Source organism: Saimiri boliviensis, chromosome 14, assembly GCF_048565385.1.
Source record: "Saimiri boliviensis isolate mSaiBol1 chromosome 14, mSaiBol1.pri, whole genome shotgun sequence".
NCBI classification, from domain to species: Eukaryota; Metazoa; Chordata; class Mammalia; order Primates; family Cebidae; genus Saimiri; species Saimiri boliviensis.
This window is the reverse complement of record NC_133462.1, coordinates 44,884,709-44,912,325: the sequence shown is the minus strand read 5'-3', so window position 1 is coordinate 44,912,325 and position 27,617 is coordinate 44,884,709. Positions and strand designations below refer to the sequence as shown.

Sequence of the window (27,617 nt, the reverse complement as noted above, 5' to 3'; positions counted from 1 at the left end):
CACCCACTGCTCTGGGCTGTGGTGATGAAATGGGCGAAGGCCTGTCCCGGTGCCCGGCATGCCTGGCGCCCTGCCCTTCCCTGGGGGGCTGCCTCACCCACCTGCCTGCCCAGCCTGCCTTTGCGGCCTGAGGGGATCCCTCCAGGTGGCGGGGACGGCCCCTGGAGCCCAGGACAAGCGCACAGACCAAACTGACAGTGAGGGCCGGGGGCTGCGTGCGTCCCGGGTCAGTTTCTTCCCGCAAGCCCTGATGGGGGCTCTGAGGGAGGAAAGGCCCTGAGGCTGCAGCGCGGCCGCTCCTGTGCTCGGGCAGCAAGTGCGAGGTGAGGAGGGGCTGCCACAGGAAGCAGAGGGACAGGCGGGCGGGATGGAGGGGAGAGCGGAGGGCAGACAGCAGAGGCGGGCCACACACACGGCTGGAGACTCGGAAACCTTAGAGCGGAGGGGACAGCGGGTCGCCGGGCCAGGGCTCTGGCTCCGGTCCCAGCAACAGTGCTGCAGGAGAGAAAGGGTTAACGGGGTACAGGCGAAGAGAGGAAGGAGTTAAGGAAGCAGCCGCCAGCAGGGGGGGGAGTCAGCTCACATCTGGGGGCGGGGCAGGTCTGTCTCCATCCTTCATCCCCCTGGCCCTCGAAATGGGGGTGATGAACACCCACCCGCAGACTGGGAAAGGGAGTCGGAGGGAGGGGACAGGCTCATGTGGCCCTGCGGGACATCTGCGTGAGGGGAAGGAGCCAGGGTGATTTGCACACCAGCTCCAGTCTCTGGGCTGTGGGGACACCGGCCCCTGTGAGCCAGGCTCTGGGCTTCCCAGGAAGGAGGACAGGGCGGGTGGGAGCCCCTGGGGTAGGGGTGCAGTTCCGAGCGACGGAGCCCGGGCCTGCGGGCTTAGAGGTCCAGAAACAGTCCAGTCCTCCCGCTGCGGAGGGGATGCTGAGGCTGGCGAACAGGAGGGCGGGCAGTCAGGAGGGGGCGGTCGCTGCAGTGAGGTCAGGGGGTGAGTGAGGGGCACAGTCATTGCGAGGGGCCGCTGCTGCAGAGGGAAGGCGGGTGGGGAAGGAGAGCGAGGGCAGGAACACGAGGGAGGGTGGCACTGCGGGGACGCTGGTGGCCCGCGCCCCCACTGACCTCGCACTTGCTGCTCCAAGTTCAGGATGACCGAGACGGCCTGGTGCAGGATGAGCAGTTTGGTCTGGGGCTTCTCGCTGTTGAGGTGCAGTTGGCACATGCGCCCCAGCTCCTTAAAGGCCTCGTTGATGTCACGGACCCGCAGCCGCTCCCGGGCGTTATTGGCCACCCGGCGCTCCTTCTCCCGCTCGGCCTTCTGCTCTGGGGGGAGAAGGTCGTCCTCGTCCTCGTCTGGGCTACGGGGGGGGCGCCAGGAGGGGGCCAGAGGGAGACAGTGAGGTTGGGGGACGGGCGTGGGGCCCGCCGATGGCCTCCCGGTGTGGGTGCAGTGTGCGTGTGGCCTGTGTGCATGTGTGTCCTGACGGGCTGGGGGTGGGAAGGGTCGAGGTGGGGGCTGGCACCTGGTCCGGGCACGCGGGGCCTTCAGCTCCTTCTTCTCCTCCTCCGAGTGGTCGGCTGCCGAGGTATTCTCCTCGTCCTCCTTCTCCTCCCGCTTGATTTCGCCGGCGGCAGCTGCTGTGGTACCTGCTCGCCCTAGCCCTGCAACAGGCCAGGGGTCAGGGGCTGATATCGGTCTCCAAGGCCACCTGACACATCTCTTTGTCCTCCTGTGGTAAGGGGCTAGGGCCCTCCTGGAAAAACCAGGTCTTTGCCAAAAACAGAAACAAAAAAACCACCAGAACTGGATCCCTACCTCACACCACATGTCCTTACCAATGCCAGACAAACTAAGGATCAGAAGGTGAAAGGAAAAGAGCTTTACCATCTTTGGAAGAAAGTGCAGAAATTCTGTGGCAACTCAGGCAGGAACCTATTAAAATACTAAAAGAGCTCTCTTCTTTTTTTGGGGAAGAAAACTGTTTAAATCATTGACTTAAAAATATGGAACACGGCCAGGTGCAGTGGCTCATGCCTGTAATCCCAGCACTTTGGGAGGCCAAGGCAGGCAGATCACAAGGTCAGGAGATCAAGACCGTCCTGGCCAACACGGTGAAACCCTGTCTTCACTAAAAATACAAAAAAGTTAGCTGGGCGTGGTGGTGCATGCCTGTAATCCTGGATGCTCGGTAGGCTGAGGCAGGAGAATTGCTTGAACCCAGGAGGTGAAGATTGCAGTGAGCCGATATTGCGCCACTGCGCTCTAGCCTGGGCAACAGAGTGAGACTCTGTCTCCAAAAAAAAAAAAAAAGGAACACTTCAGGAATTTTCATGTCACCTTTGTGCAGATGCTAATCGGTCATCTCATTTTAGTCCACATGCTGTCCAAGCATATACCCAAACAACTGTTTTTCAGAGAACACAGGCCAGGCACAGTGACTGACTCAGGCCTGTAATCCCAGCACTTTGGGAGGCTGAGGTGGGAGGATCATTTGAGGCCATGGATCCAGGCTATGGTGAGCTGTGATCACGCCCCTGCACTCTGTGTAAGAGGGTGAGACCCCATCTCAGAAAAACCCTAAGTAAAATAAGTAAAAAAAAGAAAAAACCCAAAATCAACAAGCTCAACTACATGAAAACAGAGTTCTGCTCTGCCACAGACGGAGCCAGCGAGGGGGCGATCTCCCACATATACAAAGAACTCTGACACATCAATGAAAAAGGACAAAAATAAAGTACCTCAGTAGAAAAATAAGCAAGGTATCCAAACAGGCATCTCATCAACAGGGAAACCATGTGGCCAGAAACACGTGGAAGTCTGCTTCAGTCAGTGCATCGGGAAATTAAGGAAATGCAAGTGAGGGCGGCAATGCGCTGCCCTTTTTTGTGCTGGGATTACAGGCGTGAGCCACCGCCCCGGCCTGCGCTACCCTTTCATACTCACTCAGCTGGCAAAGTGGAGAGGCCTGAACATTCAAAACCTTGCCTGTGGGAGGGGAAGCTGCTATAGCTGCTTTGGAAAAGTATTCATGAGCCTTTCCTCCGAGCTGACAGCGCGTGTATCACGCCCTTGATCAGCAGGTCAGCAGGAGCGTAACGTTGGCGTGTTCTAGTGCCCCACGCCGAGGTCGGGGACAACAGTGTGCTCACAATGGGAACCCCTTCCTCACACCACACACGTGCCCCACACACAACGTGAGCCAGCAAACCAAGGTGTGCAAATCAGGCCAGTCGGACGCTGCATTCGTGAACTTCAATAACAGGAAAAGCTTTAAAACGTGTGGCTTCAAGGCACACAGCTGCCCCAAAAGAAAGCAGCCACTCTGCGTTCGGCAGGCAAAAGCCTGGGCCATTCCCAACACCAGGGTTTGGGAGATCCAGGATTTACGTGGAGCAAACCAGCTCCCATGCCCTGAGACCCCCACAACCTGAGGGGGAGCCTCAGAAATGCGCCTGCTCCCCACAGTGAACTCTGGGGCAATCGGCCAACATCAGCCACCAGGACCAGCTCAGGCCTCAGCACATGAAGGACAGGAAGGAAATGAGAACCTGTGGGTATAAGACTAAGCTCAGGGCCGTCCTGGGCACTGCCGACCCGTGAGCCCGGACCCTTCTCTGGGGTGGGGCCGTCCCGGGCACTGCCGACCCGTGAGCCCGGACCCTTCTCTAGGGTGGGGCCGTCCCGGGCACTGCCGACCCGTGAGCCCGGACCCTTCTCTGGGGTGGGGCCGTCCCGGGCACTGCCGACCCGTGAGCCCGGACCCTTCTCTGGGGTGGGGCCGCCCCGGGCACTGCCGACCCGTGAGCCCGGACCCTTCTCTGGGGTGGGGCCGTCATGGGCACTGCAGGGTGCTGAGCAGCATTGCCGGCCCCCACCCACTCCGTGCTGGAAGCACCCCCAGGCCTGACAACCGCAGATGTCCCCAGGCATCACCTGGTGTCCCCTGGGGCAGAGCTGCTGCGGTGATAAAAATCAAGGTCCCTGGAAACAGGCGGGATTCCCAGCGTGGTGGAGGGACGGGGCTGGGAAAGGGCCCACAGCGACCCCCTCCTCCTGGGCCTCTCACGGTTGTCACATGCTGACAGCCCCAGGTCCAGGCAGATCTGCCCCAAACCCGTCCCTCTGACCCCTTCCTTACGGGGTTCCCAGCCCCTGAGCTACCCACAGCTCGGGGAGACATGCCAGAGCCGCCCTGCCTCTTCTCACCCTCGAGTCACAAACCCTGCGGGCCAAGCCTTCAGGAGACGCACAGCCCCCACTGCCCACCCTCCAGGAACCCTGGACCAGCCTCTGGCCTCTGCCCTGGACCCGCAGGGCCGCTCAGGGTCTGTCCTCCAAGCAGCCACCAGAGGGGGTCTGTGAACACCTGGGGCAGGTCCCATCCCTCCTGGCCACAGCCTCCATGACTCCTGCCTCCTTCGCCATCAAAGCCCGAGTCCTCCCTGCAGCCCACACGGCCCTGCATGACGTCCCCTTCCACTTTGTACATGTGGGAGATCCCTCTCGCCCCCGCTCCTCCCTCTCACTCCCCCTCCTCCCTCTCACTCCTCCTCCTTCTCCCCCTCCCCACTCTGCTCCAACCCCAAGGCTCTCCTGGCTGCTCCTCCCAGGCACGGTCTGTCCCCAGGGCCTTTGCCTGGGCTGCGCCCTCAGCCCAGAACCCTCCTCTTCCAGGTACCTGCCTACTCCTGCCTCCTTCCAGGTGCTGCTCAAACTTCAGCTTCTTGCCTCCAGGGCCATCTTTAAAACCATACAAACCCCAGCCCCCGCCAGCCACTCGTTCATTCTCTCTAGCACCTGCGCTGGGGGTCCGTCTCCCCTGAGGCAGGGGCATCCTGCTGCACACCCCACCCCGCCCCGCCTCCAGGGCTGCGCGCTACCAGGTACGTGGCATTCAGGAGCCGGCTGATCAAGAGGTAGCCCGGAGCCCGCCCTCCTGAAGGTGCTGACGGGGCACCTAAGTCACCAGGTGCCCCACGGTGACCACTCCTGCCCCAGGTTCCCCCAACTCCCCCCACTGGAGTGCCTCAGTCTTCTCAACTGGAACCAGGGCTGAGACGAGCTGAGCTCGAGGACTTACCGCTGTACGTGTCCGGAGGCCGGGAGAGGTCGGGGAGGGCGCCTGGCTGGCTGGGGAGGGCTGCGGGGTTGGGCATGAGGCTGGCGCTGCCTGCAAGGCCATCCTCGGGGTGTCCGGCTCCGGCCTGCGGGTGGGGAGAGGGGCCGGTCAGCAGGAGCTGGGGTCCCTGCCCGAGGCCCGGCCCCGGCCTCGCCCAGAGCTCACCAGGCCTGCGTGCCGGCCGCCCAGCGGCATGGGACCGACGAAGCCCGAGGCCAGCGCCCCGTGGCCAGGCAGCAGTGCGTGCACGTCGCCAGCCGTGCCCACGGCGTGGCTGCGGAGCACATGGATGGCCTCGTCCAGGTGGTCTTCTATCTTACTCTGCTGCAGGGCGGAGGGGTGGGTGGTGAGGGGCCGGGGCCACGGGACCCCACAGGACCCGGTCCGCGTCCCCTTTTGCATGCAAGTGGCAGGCGGTCCTGTTTTCCCCGTCCCCAGGAGGCTGCATTTTCGACCAGCTCAAAACGCGTGTGCCTTGGCAGCCACGGGGCCCCAGTCACCGCTTAGAGATTACATAGGAGAAATTAACAAAAACGTTTCTCCTCAAGGGGCAACTGCCCTGTAAATTCTGCAGAAGAGTGGGTGAGGTGGGGTGGGGCGGGTGCTCACCAGGCCATGGAGGCCCCCGTCGTAGCTGGGCGATAAGGCACCGGGGGCTCCTGCTCGGGGCCACTGCGACGTCCCTGGAAGGGGGGTTGGGGCTCATAAATGGGGTGCAAGGAGCAGGGTGGGAGCGCAGCGTGACCCCCACGGGGAGGGATTCATGAAGCGCCCGGCCAGCCTCCGCCTGCCCACGATGGCCACTCCAGGGCACCCCGCATCGACTGGAAAAGCTGTCCGCCAGGCAGGGATGCTGGGTGCCCAGTGGGCACTGCCATTCCAATCTCTGAGCCTCAGTTTCCCCCTCTACAAAATGCAACCACGCCTACACCAGGGGTAAAGCGGCTCAGGGCACATGGCACGGGGCTCCTCCCTACACTGCCCCACCCTGGCCGACCCACGCTGGGCTCCAGCAGCAGGCAGGGAGGTCGTTGGCTCCAGGCGGGACCAGACAGGCCAAGGTGAAGTGAGGGTCCCTGACGCTCTCCATGGGGATGAAGTGGAAACTCACAGGTATCGTAACCACCCAGACCTTCTGGAAACCTCCAGCTCTCACTCCTCCTCCTCCTCCTGTGGCCCCCTCCAATCCCCTTGCTGTAACCAGGCGTATCCTCACAGGGCTAGAGAGACTGCCCCCACGGGCCAGAGCCTCACACCAGGTAAACAGGTGGTACCTAATAAATACCCCGTGGGTGAGCAAATAGCAACACATCCATGTTCTAGAGCCTGGACCACAGCCCCAGCACTGCTGCCCTATGGGATCCGGGAGCTGCTGGGCACGCCTGCGTCCCCTCGTGTTCACGCAGCATGAACCGCCAGGTCCTGCCTCCCGGTTCTGCCTGTGCTGGGACCTCACCAGGACGCCACCTCCCAGCACTCCCTCACTGTCTGGTTATGTGTCATAGCCTTGGAGGACTGACTTGGAGACTGCTTCCACCAGGCAGCCTTCCGAGATTGCCCAGTGAAAGACAAGCTCACAGTGGACTCTGTTCCACTGTCTGGTTCCTGACCAGAGATGCCACGGGCCCCCCAAGATGAGCTGCTCCCTTCCCACCTGCTGCCCATCCCAGCAAGGTGCAGGCACCAGAAGCAACCGCCCCCGGCCCCCCAAAACCCTTACAGACCTGCCAGGCCCTGCGGGGAGCCCACGGGGGTAGAGGGGCTGGACGAGAAGTTATTGCTTGAGTGATCTGGGGAGTAGATCTGTGAGTGGGACCAGGAGAGACAGGTGGTCAGGGGTCAGCCTCTCGGGTCACTCGCCTGGCCACCCCCCATGCCCCATGCCTCACCGAGGCCAGTGCCTTCCCGAGGGCATCCCCAGAGCTGCCGGCTGTGGTCCCTCGGGAGCCTGTGGGTGGAGAGAGGTGAGACCCAGCCTGGGGGAGCCTCCGGCCCACGTGGCCCAGCCTGGGTGCTACAGCTGACAGGGAGCTCCCTGCGCTCCACCGTCCTGCATGGACGCCACAGCAGTGATGAGAGCAGCATGATGCCCCAAAACCAGAGTCCCCAGGGGCTCTGGGAACAGGGAGCCTCAAGGGACCCTGGGCGAGCGAGTCCCCTCTGAGCCTCAGTTTCCCCAGCTGTAAAGCGGAAACAACCCACTTCTCAAAGAGCTGTTTCCAGATATCCCCATCCCAACCCACGTGGCATGCCCTGCAGACAGCGGCCGACGTGAACTCACGCCAACCCAGCTCTGGGCCAGCGACCGCGCCTGCGCCCGCCGTGGAGTCCCCACCAGGTCCCCTGCTGAGCCCTCCGAGGCCCTGCCTGCAGCTCAGTGTCCCCCCGGAGGGGCTGGACCCGGGCACGGGCCATACCCAGGAGGCCGTCGGCCCCAGTGACAGGCGGCGTGTGGCTGGAGACGCCACCGTATGCGGCTCCGGGGGCTGAGGAGAAGGTGGGTGCAGCCGGGAGCCCGCCGTTCACCTCTGCTCCGTGCAGCTGGTAGCCCTGGGGGCATCAGGCAGGACGGGGTTAGATGGGGCACTGCCATCGTCGGCCCGCCCACCGGCCCCCGGCCGCGGTCCTACCATGCGTTCGTGCTGGTGCAGGCCACCAAATGTGCTGCTGGCTCCACCGCTGGCCACAGCGCTGCTGCCGGGGAGGGACAGGGGCGATGAGCCCCCGCCCAGCATGGGCCCAAAGCCCGCCTGGCCCGGGGGACTCCAGAGCTCGGCTGAGGGGTGCAGGCTGCCATCTGCGGGGGTGGGGGACTGGTAAGACAGGGTCCAGGTGGGGCACCCCAGCCCACCCCACCTTCTCAGGCAAGCCCCCACGTACCTGCCATGTAGAAGGGGGCGGGATAGGCGCTGCTGGGGGTCTTGGCGGACGGGTAGGTGGCGGCGTCCCTGCCGTAGTCCTCACCTGAGCTGGGCGGGTACACCTGCGGGAGGGCGGGGGTGGGTGCACGGTCAGGACAGGGGCCTTGGGGTTCATCAGCGCATGCTCCTTGCTGCCCTCCCCAAGCCCCACCTCCTGGCCCTCTGCCAGTAGCTCACACCCCGTTTCCCCTGCCTGTGAAGCCACCCCCGCTTTGGATAAACCCCAGCTCCTTGGCCCAGATTCAGGTTCTGACGGTCTCTCTCCTGCCCCTTTACCAGCCCCCACCTCCCGCCTCCCTGAACTACTGACCATTGTACCTGAGGCCTTAGATCTGGCTCTGTCTACAAAGCCTTTTTCCACCTTAATCCAGAAAACTCCTACTGATCCATCAAAACCCCAGCTCCAACACCCCCATCCCGTCCGTCTCCTTTCTTCCCCAGCTGGCATCAATCCCCCAGTGCCGAGATTTCCTTGGCCCCAGAGCAACGCTGGTCCTTGGCCGAATCAAAAGAGGGGCCTGCAATTAGTGCCAGCTCCAAGTGGTGGGCACTACCCGGACTGTGGGGCTGGGGCCAGCTGATAAGGTCTGCCCTGTGCTGAAGCGGGGAGCGTGCTGGGTGGGCCTGATGGTGTAAGAAACTGGGGGGCGGGTCCAGGTGAGAGAAAGTGGCCCTGGAGGAGGAGGGGAGCAGGAACGCTGGGAGCAGAGCCTGACCATGCCTTTGGCCTGAAGTCAGTAAGACTCTAACCCTGAACCCGGGCGGTGAGGGGACGTATGCCCGGGGCTCTTGCCGCCAGCACGGGTGCCGGGCAGAGGGTGGTCGGTGGCTACAGAGCTGGGAAATCGGCCCAGTGCCTCTCCCTCCACTGAGACGAGATCGCAGGAGTGCGGCACACAGCCTGGACCATCTGGAGGGCCTGGCACCCCACCCGCCCCAGGCAGCCCGAACCCGCGAGGACGGAACGGGGAGCCCCCTTGGTGCCCTTTCTCAGAAGGGGGCCTCAGGCACCAGAACCGCCTTTCTCTCAAAGCAAGAGAGACAGAGGCCGGACCTAGGGAAGAACTTCTCTGCCTTCCTTCAGGCGGCCTCCGGTTGGAGCCAGGGCCTCGGGGCAGTTTTGGGTTCCGAAACCTCGGGGGTCCTGTCCCCCCAGCACCAACCGCCCCACATGTGTTCCCAAGCTTCCCGGGGACACGGCCTGGCGCTGGCACTGAGGAGCTGTGGGCTCCCTTCCTCGAGCAACTCACCGAGGATGGAAGACCCGGCGGGACCTTCCGGACCTTCTTGGGCTGTGTGTCTGTACGGAGCAAAAGGGGTGAGAGGCGGCCACCGCCACGAGCACACGCCTGTCCTGCGCCTGGACAGGGGACCCTTACAGTTCCCGTTTCATCAATCAAAAACCTGGGGTCTACATGCGTCCAAAGACGAAAAAGAACCACGAGGGTTGTCGCCTGTGACGCGGAGTGCGGAAAACGAGGAGCTGACGGGTCCTGAGCGGGGGCTCTGCTGGGAAGCCCTGGGCTGCCCTTGCTTCCGGGATCGCATGCAATCAGTCCTCACTACTCACGGCCGCTGTTTGCAAACTCGCTTACTGGATAAAATCTGTAACCTGGAAATCAGCGCTCGGGCGCCTTCCTGATCGCTCAGGGACGGGGGTGGAATTTGAGTGGCCGGGGTGCACGGCCCAGCTGAGGCGGAGGAGGGCCTCCTCCGACATCATGGTGGGGACTCCTGTCCCTGGTCTATTCCGAGCCACCATCTGTTACATTTTTGTGCTTCTTGTGATTTCACTAACTGGGTCTCACTCTACTGCTCAGGCTGGAGCGCAGTGATGCGACTGTAGCTCACTGCAGCCTCAAACTCCCAGGGCCAAGCCATCCTCCTGCCTCCCAAGGAGCTGGGACCCCGGGTGTGTGCCACCATGCCTGGGACAGGCCCGGCTAGTTTTGAGGTGCTGCCCAGCGCTCCTGAGCCCCGGAGGCATCTTAAACAGAAACCACGTGCACGAAGCCTACGCCCATCAGCCGCAGGAACGTCATGACCAGAGGCTGGCAGGACCCTCTCCTGGCTTCTCACAGCAACAATCTATCAGGTGGTGCAAAAGGAACTGTGGGTTTGGCTGCAATAGTCTGCGGCGGCTTTGTGGGCCGGGGCCACCAGGAGCGTGAGTACGGACTGCACTGGGCCACCCCGTCACCATCCATCCCTCCCAACACCCAAGCGCCGCCCGCTGTCCAGCCAGGACCTGGAAGGTACAGGGTCCATCGCCTCCCATGCCCTCAGCTAACAGGAGACCACCCACCTCCCTCTGCAGGCTCCCTCTCGGATGCCCCCGCTGCCCCTGGCAGACCTCGCTCACCCAGGCCACCGTCCGCCGCTCTCCGCCGGGAGCTGCTGGAGTAGGAGGGGTAGTACTGGGAGGTCCCCTTCATGCCGGATGGGGACAGGGGCCCAGGGCTGCTGAGGGCCAGCTCGCCCGGCAGGAAGCCAGCCTGGTGGGGAGCAGGGCGTCAGGAGGAATGGGGCTGGCATCCAAACCCCAGGCCGCTGCATTCAAGAAAAAACTGCCAAGGCTGAAGCCGCTTGGACTTGCCCCTTGGCGGGTGATGCCCCTTCCGCCTGCTCACGGCGATTCTTCCGCCACCTGCCATGCTCCTCCAACTCAAGACTGACCCTGACAGCCATACTGTTGTTTCCATGAAGAACCACAGACTAAGAAAGAGGCACCAGTGCTGCTGACCCTAGGAGCTGCTCCCCGGATTCTGCGCACCCCGCTCCTCGGATTCTGTGTGGCCCGGCGTCTGTGCACACTGCTCCCCGGATTCTGTGTGGCCGGGTGTCTGTGCACCCCGCTCCCTGGATTCTGCATGGCCGGGTATCTGTGCACACTGCTCCCCGGATTCCGTGTGGCCGGGTGTCTGTGCACACTGCTCCCTGGATTCTGTGTGGCTGGGTGTCTGTGCACACTGCTCCCCAGATTCTGTGTGGCCGGGTGTCTGTGCACCCCGCTCCCCGGATTCTGTGTAGCTGGTTGTCTGCGCACACTGCTCCCCAGATTCTGTGTGGCCGGGTGTCTGCGCACCCTGCTCCCCAGATTCTGTGTGGCCGGGTGTCTGCGCACACTGCTTCCCAGATTCTGTGTAGCTGGGTGTCTGCGCACCCTGCTGCTTCCTGTCTTTTTGATTTTGTTGTATAAAGCCCTCAGTTTGATTCTGAACGTTAGTGGGTAAACGGGCTTTCTTCTTGGGGAACCAGGGCCGCCCAGAGCCGGGTCCTGGCACTGTCTCCTGTGTTTCATCTGATCCATCATCTGGTAGCCCCACAGGGTGGCCCAGCACCCAGCCCTGCTGAGCCTGCACCCTGTGTGGCTACTGCAGGCTTGCAGGGCGGCCAGGGGGCGCCAGAGAGCAGTCTTCCTGCCGGCCACTGGGGTGTGTGGGCATCTGAGCCCTGGAGCTGGGCATGGCAGCCTCCCTGTCCTACCTGCCTCCCCCGCCACCTGGTCCACACCCAACCAGCCCACTCTGGCCCAGGTCGGGCCTGCTGTCGCCGCTAACAGGAGGCAAAATGAACCCGGCTGAGCCTGCACAGCTTCTGCAGATCAGAGTGATAGATTTGATTAGAATTAAAACACGCCCAGCCCAGCCCAAACCCCTCACCTGAGTCAGGCCGCCCACGCCTGTATCTCTCCCGAAAGAGGCATAGGCACCCCGCTCGCCACTCTTGCCTGCAAGGGAGAAGGAAGGTCAGTAGGAGGCCACCCAAGAACCATCCTGAGGTCCCCCGCCCCGTGCCTGGCACGTGCCTACACACAACAGGCGCTCCGTAAGTGCACGCGGCTGAGAGAGAACACACATACAACAGGTACTCAGTAACTGCACACGGCTGACATAGCGCCCACATACAACAGGCGCTGCATAAGTGCACACGGCTGAGACAGCGCCCACACATAACAGGCACTGCATAAGTGCACACAGCTGAGAGAGAACACACATACAACAGGTACTCAGTAACTGCACACGGCCGAGACAGCGCCCACACACAACAGGCGCTCAGTGAGTGCACACGGCCGAGACAGCGCCCACACGCAACAGGCGCTCAGTGAGTGCACACGGCCGAGACAGCGCCCACACGCAACAGGCGCTCAGTGCACATGGCCGAGACAGCGCCCACACACAAGAGGCGCTCAGTGAGTGCACACGGCCAAGACAGCGTCCACACGCAACAGGCGCTCTGTAACTGCACACGGCTGAGACAGCGCCCACACGCAACAGGCGCTCTGTAACTGCACACGGCCGAGACAGCGCCCACACACAACAGGCGCTGCCTAAGTGCACGTGGCTAAGAGGGCTCTCACATCTACCAGCAACGGGCTTGGGGACAAGAAGGGATCCCTGATGATTTTGGGGCTGATTTGAAGCCTCTGCAGCCCACACGAGCCCTGCCCTGCGTGGGGGACAGGGAAGGAACAGCAGAGCTCGAAGGAGACCTGCATCCTGCCGGCCAGTCCCTGCCCTTCCTGAGCCTCGGTTTCCTCCGTTCCAGGCATAGACAGGCCGATGCCCTGGGGAGCTGGGATCAGAGGCATTTGTCTGTCCCAAGGGACAGGCCTAGGGGACCTGGGGGGGAGCCCAGGTGCAAACAGACTCCGGTTCAGCGCCCAGGCCCCGGGTTCCCTGGCACAGGCTTCCCCTAAGAGCCCAGCTTGCAGCCAGGGTTTGTTCGTGAATGAACATGTGACCTGCCCTCCACCAATGACCGGCACCTCCCTGGGGGTGCTCAGTGACAAAGGGCAGGTGAGGCTGGGCTATGGAGGGGGACAGCTGGCTGGGGTGAGCCCCCCAGAGTGGAGGGCCTGGGTCTGATGCAGAGACACCTGGATCCAGCCTTGCCTCAAGCAGGTCCCCGACTACTCAAGACCTGAGCCACTTGAATCCCCTTCTGGCTTACACTGGGCGAGGCACGTGACTGGGGAGGCACAGCCCCCAGCCCTGCTGGGAGGGGATGAAACGCACAACTAATGTACATTATTCTCAAACTGTGAAAAAAATTTTCCGATTTCTGAATTTTAAAAGTTCAACAGCCGGGTGCAGTGATGCACGCCTGCAATCCCAGCACTCTGGGAGGCCGAGGCGGGCGGATTAGGAGGTGAGGAGTTCGAGACCAGCCTGACCAGCGGAGGCTACAGTGATCCAAGATTGGGCCACTGCACTCCAGCCTGGGCAGCAGAGCGAGACTCCATCTCAAAAAAAAAAAACCAAGTTCAACAATTTCCCGACTCCTAGAACAGATGCTGCTGGTTTTTGCCCCCCGTTTCCTCATCTTGGTGACCCTGGGGACATGGGGAAGACGACAGCCACAACCCCCCCACAGGCCACCCCAGGCCACAGCAGCCGCGTGCCCCGCTTCTCAGGTGAGAAACTGAGGCCGGGGGAGGCTGAGGTTATGCCAACGCCCCCAGTGCCTCCCGGGACCCCCGCTGCCCTCTCCAAGCTGCCTGGCTGGGACCCAGGCCCCACGGGTGGCAGGTGGGACACGAATGGGCTCTGGACACTGCTGGCCAGTCCACGGGAACTGCCTGTGTCAGCCCTGCCCACCCTGGGGCCATCAGGGGTAAGAGGAAGAGGCTGGGAGGATAAACAGCCAGCAGGAAACCAGCCCTCCAGGTGCACAGACCACCCCAGGTGGGGGTGGGGCCAGGCCTCACCTTCCTGGTCTGGGAAATGGGCAGAAATCACCCCTGGCTCGTGGTGGTGGGTCTCAGGCACACCCTCCCCTACCTTCACGCCATTCCCTTCCTACCCAGGACACCAACCCACTGCATGCCAGGTCCTAGGCCGGGCAAAGCGAGGCAGGACAAGCCGGCTCGCTGTGGGGTCCAACCAGGGGCTGCCACTCAGGGTCCAGGGAAAAGGCCGGGTCCCCAAAGTCCTCCAGGCCTCAGCTTCCCCCTAGCCCACAGTGCTGAGGGGTACACGGTACGCATGAGCCCAGCAGCAGGTCCCGCGTCCCACAGCTGACGGCTTCTGAGCAGCGCCCCGCTCCACTGCACCCTGAAACCCACGCACAAACACTGCCGCGAACCGCCGGGTTCCAGAGACGGGGAAGGATCCCACGGCTCAGGATGACTGAGGGATGGAACCACAAATTCCACAGCTGAGGCACCACGGCAGCGGGACCCCCGAGCCCCCTGCTAGTCCCCCAAGACCCCTACCCAAGCTCCCGGAACCCCAGGGCACTGGACTTGACAGCCTCACAGGAGGGGGGCTGTGAAGCCTGGGGGTTTCCGGGTCACCCGCAGGAGAAACGGCACACCAGACACCGTCCCAGCCGCAGCCCCAGGTCCCTGGAGGAGGATGTGCCCCGGTCAGCCCCACTCAGCCATGGACCTCGCACCAGGGTGTCCCTTCCCAAGCACAGGTGGGCCAGCAGCGGGGCTGGGATAGTCACAAGAGTGGGTGGGCCGGCAGTGACCAGTCACCAACCCCCATCCTGAGATCAGCAGGGCCTGCAGAGCTGAGCCTCTTCTCACTGTCTCCCTCCAGGAGGGTTCTGGGAGGGTCCCTTTCCCACAGTGGGGAAACTGAGGCTCAGAAGAGGATGGTTCTTGCCCGGGGTACACAGCGGCGTGGGATAACACGCCAGGTCTGAGTCGTCATTCTTTTTATTTGTTTGAGCCTGAGTTTCGCTCTGTCACCCAGGCTGGAGTGCAATGGTTGGATCTCAGCTCACTGGAACCTCCATGTCCTGGGTTCAAGCAATTCTCCTGCCTCAGCCTCCCGAGTAGCTGGGACTACAAACACCCAGCACCACGCCTGGCTAATTTTTGTATTCTTAGTAGAGACGAGGTTTCACTGTGTTGGCCAGGCTGGTCTCGAACTCCCGACCTCAGGTGATCCACTCACCTCGGCCTCCTGAAGTGTCGGGATGAGAGGCGCAAGCCCCCTGCCCCGGCCTGAGTCGCCATCCTCTCGGTTAACAAGAGGCTCCCAGGGAGAGAGGGCGGCGGCCTACGCAGCAGCGCGGGCTCTGACCACCACACGCGCAGGCCGCCTCCTCCAGTCTCCAGGACTCCTACACCTCCTTTCCAGCGGGCGACGGCCGGCCCTGCTGACCCGTCCCCGGGAAGCAGGAGGAGACCTGCACAAGTCGCAGGGAGGACGGGGGGTTGGATTGGCCTCCCTGCCTCTGCACCCAGGCGGGGACGCCGAGTCGCAGGGCGCCGTGGCGGGGAGGCCGGGCTGTGACCTCCTGCACCCGCTCCCAGGACGGGCGGAGGCTTCGGCTGCCCACACCCTCTGCGTGAACGCTGCGGATGCCTACTGCCGTGTGTGCCCTGGCCACGCCGATGTCTGCACATCCGTGCGCGGCAGAAGGACCCCGCCAGGCGGGCACTCACCTCCGAGTCCCGGTCCTAGGAATGTGGACGAAGAGAGGCCGCTGTGCGGCTCAGTGAAGTGGGCGCCCTCGCTGAAGGTCTGCGGGAGAAGGTGGGGGTGAGACGTGCTGGGCCCCACAGGCCCCCCACCCCGCGATACGGCTGGATGGGAGGACTCGAACCTATGTCTCCCAGTCCAAACCCCTGGAAGGCTGGCCCCTTCTCTCAGCCTCCGTTCCCCACACATCCCCCACTCTGGGGATAGGAAACTCAGGATCTGAGGTCTTATGGGGGCTCCTACCCGGCTGGGGTCAAAGGAGGAGCTGTTCTGGTCACCGCTGCCCCAGGAGCCTGAGCTGGGCCGGTCCTCAAGACCTGCAGGCAGGACAGAGAGAGTTACAGTCACCCTCACACCTGGCCCCACTCCAAAGCCAGGCTGGGGTCCTGGCATCTCTGGGGCAAGTCTCAGTGGATCCAGGGGGTATGTGGAACCTTTCCTAGCCCAGCCTCACCCAGCCTGACTCACAGGGACACCAGTCAGCAGGTGACACCCAGACACCCTGGGACCTCCAGGTTCACACACTTAAGTAATTCTTCCATCAGCTCTCTGCTGGCAAACTCCTACCCACCCACTGAAGCCCCAGCCATCATGGCCTCCTTGGGTAGAGCCCTCGCTCTCGTGCCGAGCCTCCACCCCCAGGGCTCCCTCTGGCCCAGCCCAGACCATGTGGGCCCGGGGTTCTGTGTCAGGTGGACTCTTCTTGAGTGCCTGAGGGTGTGGGAGTGAACAATGAGCTGGGGGGGGTGGTCTCCCTGTCCCCACCTGCCAGCGTGGGAGGCGGGGCCGCCTTTGCTGAAGCTGCAGCAGAGGCGGACCCACTGCGCAGGAGGCTGGCAGCCCCAGAGGGTGGAGCCGAATCTCGTCACCCAGGAACAAGCCCCATGCAGAGACCAGAGGCCTGTACTGGGGCAGGAGCTCCCAGCCCGCAGCTCGCTGGGACGAGGACCTTGGTCCCGGGGCGGGGCGGGGCGGGGCGGGGCGGGGCGGGGCCCTTATCGCTCAGAACACTCACAGGCAACCGCCCGGGACTCCGGAATCTTCTGCCCTGGGCAGGGCAGGGCAGGCCTGTTCAGACCCTTCCCCCATCCATGCAGGGCCACAAAGCACAGAAGCAGGATTGCAGCCCTGGGGCGCCTCAGCTTGGCCACAAGGTCGCGGCCCTGCCTCAGTTTCCCTCTATGATAAGCGGAATTACAAACAAGCCACACTTCTGAAGGCTGGAGGTGCCCATGTCCAACTCTGAAGTCCAGAGGCCTCCCGAGAGCCAGGCTAGGGGACCCAGCCCAGCACAAAGTCTGTGACAGACAGAAGCTCAGGCTGTCCTCCCCCACGCTGACCCCTCCGCCCACCCAGCTCGCCTGCACCAGAAACTTCTTTCAAATTGCATCTTTCTATTTCGGTGCCTTTGTGTTACTCATTCCCCTCGGGAAGTATTGGTGTTTAATTGCTATCTAATTTACATAATTATGCATATTAATCTCCCCACCTAATGAATATTCATATACTGCATTTAGATTTTGTTTTCTCATCAAAAATTTCCAATGTGATTATGAGTGGGGGGCTGGGATGTGGCCTTGGCTGGCTGGGGGGCCAGGCAGGGGGCTCCCGTGGTCTCCAGGAATCCATGCCCCAGGATCCTGGTCCCATACGTGTGTCCCGGTGAACAGGGTACCTGCCGAGGCCAGGGCGGGCTGGCTGAGGATGGGCAAAGCACCAGCACCTCTGGGCCTCAGTTTCCCCTTCACACACCTGCCTGTTGTCCGGTCCCCTCCAGCCACAGCCCCACCGGAGACAAGCTTGCCCATGCTCAAGGCGCCCCACGAGGTGCGGAGACCCCTGACCGAGCTAACAGAACGCTCCTGGCACCCCAGCCCTCAACCCCTGGAAGGCCTGGCATGTGGGGGGCCGCCTGAGACCCCACACCCAGGGACCACCCCTGGGGCTCACTCCAACAAGCTCCTACAGAGGCAATTCGGCCTCAATCTGCCCTTTTGGGGAACCCTCCCTCACCCAGCCCTCGGCCTCTTCCTTCTAGAAATGACAAAAATAGGGACAGCCCCCACATTAAAACAGTTATTAGAGTCCCCCCGCTGATCAATTATGCATTTTAATAACCCGACATGAATATTCATAATGCATCCCCTGCTCGTTCTAATTAAAATGTTCTAACGGAACAAGGCGCTGCCGTCAGAGTGCTTTTCTGTGATTTCCTGGGTGCGGCACCGCAGAGAGGGCCCCTGTGGGAAGGACGCCTCGGGAGCGGGCCCAGGAGCTGCCCACCCCCGGGCTTCGGATCCAACTCCAGCGACGGGGGTGTGGAAGCTGCCCACCTGGCCGGGTTGCCGTGAGGATAACGAGGGAAGACGCTGTCTCAGAGACGCCGTCAGCGGCCAAGGAACGCTCAGCGCTGGTGGCTTCCCAGTCCCGGTCTCCACTGGGTCGCCTACCAAGAGGGGGCTCCAAAAGGCGTTCGGTAAATACTGGGCGGGACTGACGGGATCAGCAAACAGCACACACGAACCAAGTCTGGCCCCCAGCCTGCTTCTCAAACCACGTTTTCCGGGCATGAGCTGGGCCCGTGTGTCCATGTACTACCCGCGGCTGCTTTCGCTACAGCAGCAGAGTCAAAAAACTGTGAGAGCGCCCACCCGTCCTGCGCAGCCAGAAATACTGACTCCCTGCTCCTTCCTGGAGAAGCTGGCTGACCCTGAGATGGAAGAATACCGTCCGAGTGGCGTCAGCTACCCCTGCGCAAGAAACCCAATCGACCAACTTCGGCACCAGGAATGGGGTCGCCACGCTGGGCAGGCAAAACCCACGGCGGACATGGGCCCTGAGCACGGCCCTGTGTGCTGCCCCTGCCCCAAACCCTCAGGCCCACCAGGTGGCCTGGCTTCGGACGGTCCTGGGGACCTCATGCTGCAGCCCCAGCTCTGCAATGCACGCCCCACTCGGTCAGGCTACAGTTCTGGGAGCCTCCTCCCAAAGGCACAGCAGCGCAGCCACAGCCCAAGTCTCCCTCCCAAGTCTGCCGACATCCTCAGGCAGCCCCGACGGAGCCTTGAGAAGCAAACTCGGCTCTTCTGCCTCCTTCTAGCCTCTCCCATGGCTCCCCATCGCCCTCAGCGTCTAGACCCAACTCTTCCCTGACCTCACCACTCTCCTCTTCGCCCACACACGAGGTGACCCCCCACCCTCGCCACCTGCCTGAGCCCCTTCCCAGCATGGGGCCCCCCAAACGTCCATCTTCAACATCTTCACTTTACTCATCAAGCACTGTGCTCCCAAGAAAACCTGGGAGGATAAAAGTGCTCTCCACCTCTGCTGTCCAACACGGGAGCACACTACAAACTGCTGGAAACATGGCCAGCATTTGCAAAAGCACGTTAAAAATTCCATGAAAAATGCATACATGCGCCTGCTGTCCTCAACAACCCAGTCCTCAACAGCAAATAAAGTAACAGCAACCACCACCAACCACCCCGATCCCATCTAAGCACCAACTAACATCTCTACAGCCACCACAGGTGCCGCCCATGCAGGCTCCGTTCACTGGGGCGCGGAAGGCGGCCGCCAGATATGGGGCCACTATGACCCCCAGGCCTGTGGCTCACCCTGTCTCTCTCCCCTTTCTTACCATTAAAGTCTTGAAGGACACTGACCTGAGCCTGTCCCTACCCTGCCTGGGGTCTGGCCCCTGTGGCTTGTGATGCTCCTCAGACCCATTCCCAGTCCCCTGGGGGTTGCAAGGGGTGGGGGGGGGGGTGAGATCAGACAGAGGTTTGAATTTGGGGGTGGCTTTTCCTTGGGTGTTGTGATCTCCGCTCACGGGAGCACACGCCTCCTGGGTTCAGTCATTTTCCCACCTGAGCCTCCCAAGTAGCTTCGACTGCAGGCGTGTGCCACCACACCCAGCTAATTTTTGTATTTTTAGCAGAGAGGGAGTTTCATACGTGTTGGCCAGGCTAGTCTCGAACGCCAGACCTCAGGTGATCCGTCCGCCTCTGACTCCCCAGGTGCTGAGATTACAGGCATGAGCCACCGTGCCTGGTGAATGTTTTGAATTTTTTTGTAGCGGTGGGGTCTCCCTACGTTGCCTAGGCTGGCCTCAAACTCTTGGCCTCCAGCGATCCTCCCACCCTGCCCTCCCTGCAAGTGTGGGATCACAGGCATGTGCCACCAGCAGGGCACCCACTTCACCTGAGTTCAAGCTGTGGGAGAAGGTGAGCAGCCAGCCCTGCCCCGCGGCCGCTCGGGGGCCATCCTCTTGCTTCGTTTTCTTGCTCGGGGGCCGCAGGCCGTGGACACGCACCCGGCATTCTGAGAGGGCCAGGAGTGGGGAGAAAACAGGTCTGGGGCAGCGCAGAGCCCTCCTCCAGCTGCCCCTAATGTCTGGGGGTGGCCTACCACTGAGCAGACACCCCCGAGGCTGAAGAGGAAGTGACTGGAACCACACACCACCCAACAGTGGGGGTCCCGAGCCCCGAAAGTGGCCAGACATGTCCTCGGGCAGGCAACGAGGTTGGGCGGGGAACACAGGCAACTCCCTCCCCCAGAACCAGGGACCCCTCGCAACCTGCTCCCCCGGGGCCTTGGGGTTTCCCTGGAGGGCAGAGCTCACCCCGAGTGGGCGTGACACATAGATGTAAGTAACACAGCCGAGAGAACTGACACCCCCATCCCATGCCTGCCTCCGGGTGTGGGGACCAGAGAGCCCGCCCCTCAAAACAAGCTCAGAAACCAAGCCGGGGCTGGGCACAGAGGCTCATGCCTACAATCCCAGCACTCTGGGAGGCCGAGGTGGCAGCGATCCTGCCACTTACTCCAGCCTGGGTGACAGAGAGATCCCACCTCAAAACCAAAGGGGAACCAACCTGCGATCTCTGTACAACCAGACAACCCAACACACAGCAGCAAGGACAGAGAAGTGCAACTGTTTACCCTCAAGAAACAGAAGACTGTCTGAAGACTGCAAGCTTCACAGATCCTTAAGGAAATGTCACAGAGGGCTGGGTGCGGTGGCTCATGCCTGTAATCCAAGCACTCTGGAGGCCAAGGCAGGTGGATCACCTGAGGTCGGGAGTTCAAGGCCAGCCTCACCAACATGGTAAAACCCTGTATTTATTTAAAAAAAAAAAAAAAAAGAAGAAAAGAAAAGAAAGAAAAGAAAAAAAAGAAAGAGGGAGGGAGGGAAGGAAGGAAGGAAGGAAGGAAGGAAGGAAGGAAGGAAGGAAAGACGGGACGGACGGACACAGCCTGGGGTTTAACGGAATGAAGTGGGGGCAGTGAGCATACTTAACCACTAGCTAGAGACTCCCAGAACCTGTGACAGACAGGCATACCAGTACAAGCCCTGAGGGGGCATTCTGTGAGTTTTCTCTCATTTCACCAAAACCTTGCAATGGCTTCCATCATCCCCACTGTACAGATGAGGAAACTCATGCTAAAGATAGACGTCATCTGCTCAGGCCCTCACGGTAAGCAGAAGTCACTACATCGTGGTACAAATGCTCCCTAGTAAGACGCAAAGACGCAATTATGAACGGATGCAATGGTTTTTTTTTTTTTTTTTTTTTTTTTTGAGATGGAGTTTCGCTCTTGTTACCCAGGCTGGAGTGCAATGGCGCGATCTCGGCTCACTGCAACCTCCGCCTCCTGGGTTCAAGTGATTCTCCTGTCTCAGCCTCCCGAGTAGCTGGGATTTCAGGCACCCACTACGACATCCAGCTAATTTTTTGTATTTTAGTAGAGACGGAGTTTCACTCTGTTGGCCAGGCTGGTATTGAACTACTGACCTCAGATGATCTGCACACCTCGACCTCCCAAAGTGCTGGGATTCTGGGTGCGAGCCACTGTGGCTGGCCGAGGGAATTTTCTTTTGTTGCTGACAATAGCTCAGTCCACAGTGAAATCCCACTGTCCTGACCCCGCGTGTGCCCACAAACCTGGCATCCAAATACTTCAACATATACAAGAAACTGACAAACGGCAGGGTGGGGAAGGGCAGCACTCTGGGCCTGACATTAAACAGATTAAAAATTTAAATACGGGCCGGGTGTGGTGGCTCACGCCTGTAATCCCAGCGCTTTGGGAGGCCGAGGCGGGTGGATCACGAGGTCAAGAGATCGAGACCATCCTGGTCAACATGGTGAAACCCCGTCTCTACTAAAAATACAAAAAATTAGCTGGGCATGGTGGCACCTGCCTGTAATCCCAGCTACTCAGGAGGCTGAGGCAGGAGAATTGCCTGAACCCAGGAGGCGGAGGTTGCGGTGAGCCCAGATCGCGCCATTGCACTCAAGCCTGGGCAACAAGAGCGAAACTCCGTCTCAAAAAAACAAACAAACAAACAAACAAACAAAAAACCTGCCTTGAAGAGGACGTTAGGAAAAAAAAACAAGTATGAAACGTCAGTAATACTAGAAAAATATGCATTATGGAAACCAATGAGAGGGCTCCCCGGGGTGCAGTCTTCAGTAACCCCGTGATGAAACACAAGAGGGCGGACGTCAGCAAAGGGGCCTGCGATTTCAAAGTCACCAAAAAAGCTTTAGAAGGAGAAGAAACGCCGATAGAAAAGCAGTCAACTGATCAATGTCGATTCGCCAACGAAGCAGATTCTTCGGAAGCAAAGTCAATGAAATGGAGGATGCGTGGGGCAGCCCAGCGAAGGAGAGAAAGCAGCCGTGAGCGCACGGAGGACAGGGGGCCCGGCCTCCCCGCGCGGCCCCAACGACAGGTGCTTCGGAACGCTAAGAGCCCAACGGCAGCACAGCTTAAGATGTGGCTGAAATGATTTAAAATATATGCATATCTATTTACTCTGTTGCCCAGGCTGGAGTGCAATGGTGTGATCCCGGCTCGCTGCAAACGCCGCCTCCTGGGTTCAAGATATTCTCCTGCCTCAGTCTCCCAAGTAGCTGGAATTACAGGGACCCATCACCATGCCCAGTTAATTTTTGTATTTTTAGTACAGACAGGTTTTACTGTGTTCACCAGGCTGGTCTCAAACTCCTGACCTTGGGATCTACCCAGCTCGGCCTCCCAAAGTGTTGGGATTACAAGAATGAGCCACTGTGCCCGGCCTTCTTTTTTCTTTTTCTCTTTTTTGAGACACGGCCTAGCTCTGTAGCCCAGGACGGAGTGCAGTGGCACAATCTTAGCTCACTGCAACCTCCAGGTTCAAGTGAATCTCCTGCCTCAGCCTCCCAAGTAGCTGGGATTACAGGTGCCCTCCACCATGCCCAGCTAATTTTTGTATTATTATTATTATTATTTTTTTTTTTTGAGAAAGAGTCTTGCTCTGTTGTCTTGCTCTGTTGCCAGGCTGGAATGCAGTTGCGAATTCTTGGCTCACCGCAACCTCCGCCTCCCAGGTTCAAGCAATTCTCCTGCCTCAGCCTCCCGAGTAGCTGGGACTAGAGGCACATGCCACCATGCCCAACTAATTTTTCTATTTTTAGTAGAGACGGGGTTTCACCATGTTAGCCAGGATGGTCTCGAACTCTTGACCGTGATCTGCCCGCCTCGGACTCCCAAAGTAATTTTTGTATTTTGAGTAGAGACGGGGTTGCAGTGTGTTGGCCAGGCTGGTCTCGAACTCCTGACTTCGTGATCCACCCACCTTGGCCTCCCAAAGTGCTGAGAGTATAAGCCATCGTGGCCGGCCCTAATTTTTATATTTTTAGTAAAGACAAAGTTTTGCCATGGTGGCCAGGCTGCTCTCAAACTCCTGATGAAGTTATCCGCCCTCCTCAGCCTCCCAAAGTGCTGGGATTACAGGCGTGAGGCAGCGCACCTTGCTGATCAAAGGGTGAGTGGGACGCCAGGGACCTTCCAAGACCCACGTGCACAAGGTGCTACTGACTGCCCACCATGTATCTTCAGATGGGACAGGGGGACACACCTGAACGTGGCAAAAGCAGGCAGACACACGGCCCACCTCGAAGCCACAGCCAGTACCAGGCTTGCCAAGGAGGGCTGAGCCAGCCCTCCTGCCCAGAGTGGGGACCCCACCATCGCCCCCACCATTTGGTTCTAGAAAAACCACATAATGTAAAAAGCACAGAGGCAACGCTGGGGTCGCGGGGAGGCTGTGGGTCTGGGGATGAAAACGGTGATGGCTCACCTGGAAAAATGCACCAAGTAAAAAACACAAATAACTGGCCAGGCGCGGTGGCTCACGCCTGTCATCTTGACGCTTCAGGAGGCCGAGGCAGGTGCGTCACCTGAAGTCAGGAGTTCCAAGACCAGCCTGGCCAACATGGAGACACCCCATCTCTACAAAACATATAGAATTAGCTGGGCGTGGTGGCGCACACCTGTAATGCAAGCTACTTGGGAGGCTGAGGCAGGAGAATCGCTTGAACCCGGGAGGTGGAGGTTGTGGTGAGCCGAGATCCCAGCTTTCACTGCCCTCCAGCCTGGGCAACAAGAGCAAAACTCTGTGTGAAAACCAACAAAAAAACCTAATGGATGCCTCAGGAGTGAACAAAGACAGAAAATGAGTATGGCCGAGCATGGTGGCTCACGCCGAAAACACCGTTCTTCGGGGACCAAGGCAGGAGGACTGCGTCAGCTCAGAAGTTTGAGACCAACCTGGGCAACACAGTCAGACCCTATCTCTACAAATCCGCTGGGCACGGTGGGGCGCATTCACAGTCTCAGCTACGCGCAGTCCAGGTCGAAGCTGCGGTGCCCCACGAATGGGCGACTGCACTCCACCACGGGTGACAGGGTGAGACCCGGACGCAGAAAAAAAACAACAAAAAAACCCCAAAACCCAAACAAACGAGGGAAAGAACAGTACACTGCTATACAAAAAATCCTCAAACACCTACACGCCACCCTGTCTGAAGTGTGTGCGACCACATGACACCCCAAACCAGCAACACGATTACGTGTCTGACGCTGCAATTCTCAAAGCTGATTTTCAAACTACGCCCTACAAAGGAGAGCTTAAACAAGCAGGGCCCAATGCCGGGTTCTCACGACGGGAAGACTCGGCACTAGAAAGGCAAACGCTTCTTGCCGAATTTGTCTATGAATTTAACATAAATAAAAAGCTCAAGTTTCTTGTGGGGGAGCGGCGGGACACGTGACTTCATTGTTGTAAAGATCATGAACAAGAGTCAGGTCGGGGGTGGTGGCTCACGCCTGTAATCCCGACATGCTAGGCGGCTGAGGCAGGTGGCATCTGAGGTCAGGATCAGGGTCAGCCTGGCCATGAAACCCCGTCTCTACTAAAAATACAAAATTAGCTGCGCGTGGCGATGAGCACATGTAGCACCAGCTGCTCAGGAGGCTGAGGCTGGAGAATCGCTTGAACCCAGGGAGTGGAGGTTGCAGTGACCCAAGATCGCACCACTGCACTCCAGCCTGGGTGACAGAGCAAAACTGTCTCAAAAAAAAAAAAAAAAAAAAAAAAAAAAAGGCCGGGCGCGGTGGCTCAAGCCTGTAATCCCAGCACTTTGGGAGGCCGAGGCGGGTGGATCACGAGGTCAAGAGATCGAGACCATCCTGGTCAACATGGTGAAACCCCGTCTCTACTAAAAATACAAAAAATGAGCTGGGCATGGTGGCGCGTGCCTGTAATCCCAGCTACTCAGGAGGCTGAGGCAGGAGAATTGCCTGAACCCAGGAGGCGGAGGTTGCGGTGAGCCGAGATCGCGCCATTGCACTCCAGCCTGGGTAACAAGAGCGAGACTCCGTCTCAAAAAAAAAAAAAAAAAAAAAGAATCAGCAGAATCGGCATGTTGGAAAATACACGGGAAAGGACATCTAAAAAAGAATGACAGAAGCGGAACAGCAACTAAAACTGAGCAGCTGGCTGGGCGCCGAGGCTTACGCCTGTGATTCCAACACTCTGGGAGGCCGAAGCGAGAGGCTCCCTTGAGCCCAAGAGTTCAAGACCAGCCTGGGCAACACGGCAAGACCCCTGCCTCTAGAAAACAATTCAGAAATTAGCCACGTGTGGTAGTGTGCGCCTGTGGTCTCAGCTAATCAGGAGGGTGAGGTGGGAGGATGCCTGAGCCCAGGAGGTCGAGGTACGGTTGCACCAGTGTCCTCCAGCCTCGGCAACAGAGCAAAACCCTGTCTCCAAAGAAAAAAAAAAATCAACAAAAAACAAGCAGCAACATAGGAAACGCCAAGAGGCAGGTCAAATCATCAAGGAAAGATTTCACTCAGTTTTTTCTGTTGTTGGATAACTTCTTGATTTAACTACTTAATCGGTTGGTTTGTTCCATTTGTGCTAATAACAAGAATGCAGAGGACTATGATTCCTCCCCCAAGTGCAGCTTTGGCCACACCTCATAGTTTCTATGAGTTTACATTACTGCCAATTCCTGTCTATTCTGTCACAGCTGTTTTAATTTCCTCTTTAACCCAATAGATGGATAAAAAAGCAATCTGGATACTTCCCAGTAGCAAGGCTCTTTTTTGCTTTTTGGTCCATTTTTTTTTTTTTTAATTGAGAAAAGGTTTCTCCATGTTGGTCAGCTGGTCTCAAACTCCCAACCTCAAATGATCTGCATGCCTTGGCCTCCCAAAGTGCTGGGATTACAGGCGTGAGCCACCGCGCCCGGCCTGGCTCTTTGGTCTTTTAGTTCTGGTTTTACTACATCCTTCTCAGAGGATGTGGCTTATCCTCATTTTCTTTCATACTACAAGTTTTCTTTGTACCAAATACGCATACCAAGTTTTTTTTTTTTTTTTTTTAGATGGATTCTTGCTCTGTTGCCAGGCTTGAGTGCAGTGGTACAATCTTGGCTCACTGCAACCTCTGCCGCCCAGGTTCAAGTGATTCTCCTGCCTCACCCTCCCGAGTAGCTGGGATTACAGGTGCCTGCCACCATGCCCAGCTAATTTTTGTGTTTTTAGTAGAGACGTGGTTTCAACATGTTGGCCAGGAGGGTCTCGATCTCTTCACTTCATGATCTGCCTGTCTCGGCCTCCCAAAGTGCTGGGATTATAGGTGCGAACCACAGCCCAGCCACATACCCACTTTGTATTAAAAAGATGTGGTCCACGGCCGGGCGCGGTGGCTCAAGCCTGTAATCCCAGCACTTTGGGAGGCCGAGGCGGGTGGATCACGAGGTCGAGAGATCGAGACCATCCCGGTCAACATAGTGAAACCCCGTCTCTACTAAAAATACAAAAAAGTAGCTGGGCATGGTGGCGCGTGCCTGTAATCCCAGATACTCAGGAGGCTGAGGCGGGAGAATTGCCCGAACCCAGGAGGCGGAGGTTGCGGTGAGCCGAGATCGCGCCATTGCACTCCAGCCTGGGTAACAAGAGCGAAACTCCGTCTCAAAAAAAAAAAAAAAAAAAAAAAAAGGTGTGGTTCTTATTTAAAGGCATACCCTTTAAAACAAAGCAGACAAGTGCTTCTCCCAGAATCACCAGGGATGCTCTCGCAGGCCCACCCAGCCTTCCTTCCCTGCAGTGGGCGCTGGGGCGGAAGCCAAGGTGTGCTCTGAGCAGCCCCATGGGGGAGACAATGTTGACCTGCCTCGGCTCCACCCTGACCCTTTCGCTCTTTGGGGCCCCCTCCTCTCACTCCCTTCCTCTGCCCAGGACTGCCCAGGCACGCCTTTCTCCCCTCTAGTATCTTCTGCCGCCTCCTCCTGATGCTGAGGTGGTAGGAACAGGCCCGTGAGAAGGGATCACACCTTCCCATCCGGAAGTGAGAAGAGTTTCAGGAAGGGCACCCAGGCCAGAAAACCGCACATCTGAGATTAAGACTTCACAGAGGCCCAGCATGATGGTTCAAGCCTGTAGCCCCAGCACCTCAGAAGCCTGAGGCAGGAAGATCACTTGAGCCCAGGAGTTCGAGACCAGCCTGGGCAACAGAAAGAGACCCCATCCCTGCTAAAAAATAAAATATGGCCGGGCACAGTGGCTCACGCCTGTAATCCCAGCACTTTGGGAGGCTGAGGTGGCAGATCACTTGAGGTCAGGAGTTCAAGACCAGCCTGGTCAACACGGTGAAACCCCACCTCTACTAAAAATACAAAAATTAGCCAGGCGTGCTGGCGGGCGCCTGGAATCCCAGCTACTTGGGAGGCTGAGGCAAAAGAATCGCTTGAATCCAGGAGGTGGTGGTTGTGGTGAGCCGAGATGGTGCC

The 27,617-nt window shown here is 59.4% G+C and overlaps 1 protein-coding gene across 17 annotated transcripts in view; it reads right to left on the bottom strand.

Moving 5' to 3' along the window:
* The window catches only part of TCF3 (transcription factor 3), a 44,591-nt gene that overhangs the window by 2,591 nt on the left and 14,383 nt on the right, over nt 1–27,617 (bottom strand). For 5 of the 17 annotated variants that reach the window (XM_074384849.1, XM_039466445.2, XM_074384854.1 and 2 more), the window contains 15 exons: nt 15,730–15,803; nt 15,450–15,528; nt 11,710–11,777; nt 10,401–10,542; nt 9,298–9,347; nt 8,007–8,109; nt 7,757–7,923; nt 7,544–7,676; nt 7,016–7,074; nt 6,851–6,929; nt 5,736–5,809; nt 5,292–5,450; nt 5,088–5,211; nt 1,530–1,668; nt 1,129–1,364 (listed from right to left, as the gene is read on the bottom strand). In XM_074384849.1, the coding sequence (XP_074240950.1) occupies nt 1,129–1,364; nt 1,530–1,668; nt 5,088–5,211; nt 5,292–5,450; nt 5,736–5,809; nt 6,851–6,929; nt 7,016–7,074; nt 7,544–7,676; nt 7,757–7,923; nt 8,007–8,109; nt 9,298–9,347; nt 10,401–10,542; nt 11,710–11,777; nt 15,450–15,528; nt 15,730–15,803 (1,686 nt within the window). Of the gene's footprint in view, nt 1–1,128; nt 1,365–1,529; nt 1,669–5,087; nt 5,212–5,291; nt 5,451–5,735; nt 5,810–6,850; nt 6,930–7,015; nt 7,075–7,543; nt 7,677–7,756; nt 7,924–8,006; nt 8,110–9,297; nt 9,348–10,400; nt 10,543–11,709; nt 11,778–15,449; nt 15,529–15,729; nt 15,804–27,617 lie in introns of those variants that run through there. The other 12 variants (XM_074384856.1, XM_074384858.1, XM_074384857.1 and 9 more) reach the window with 8 other exon arrangements.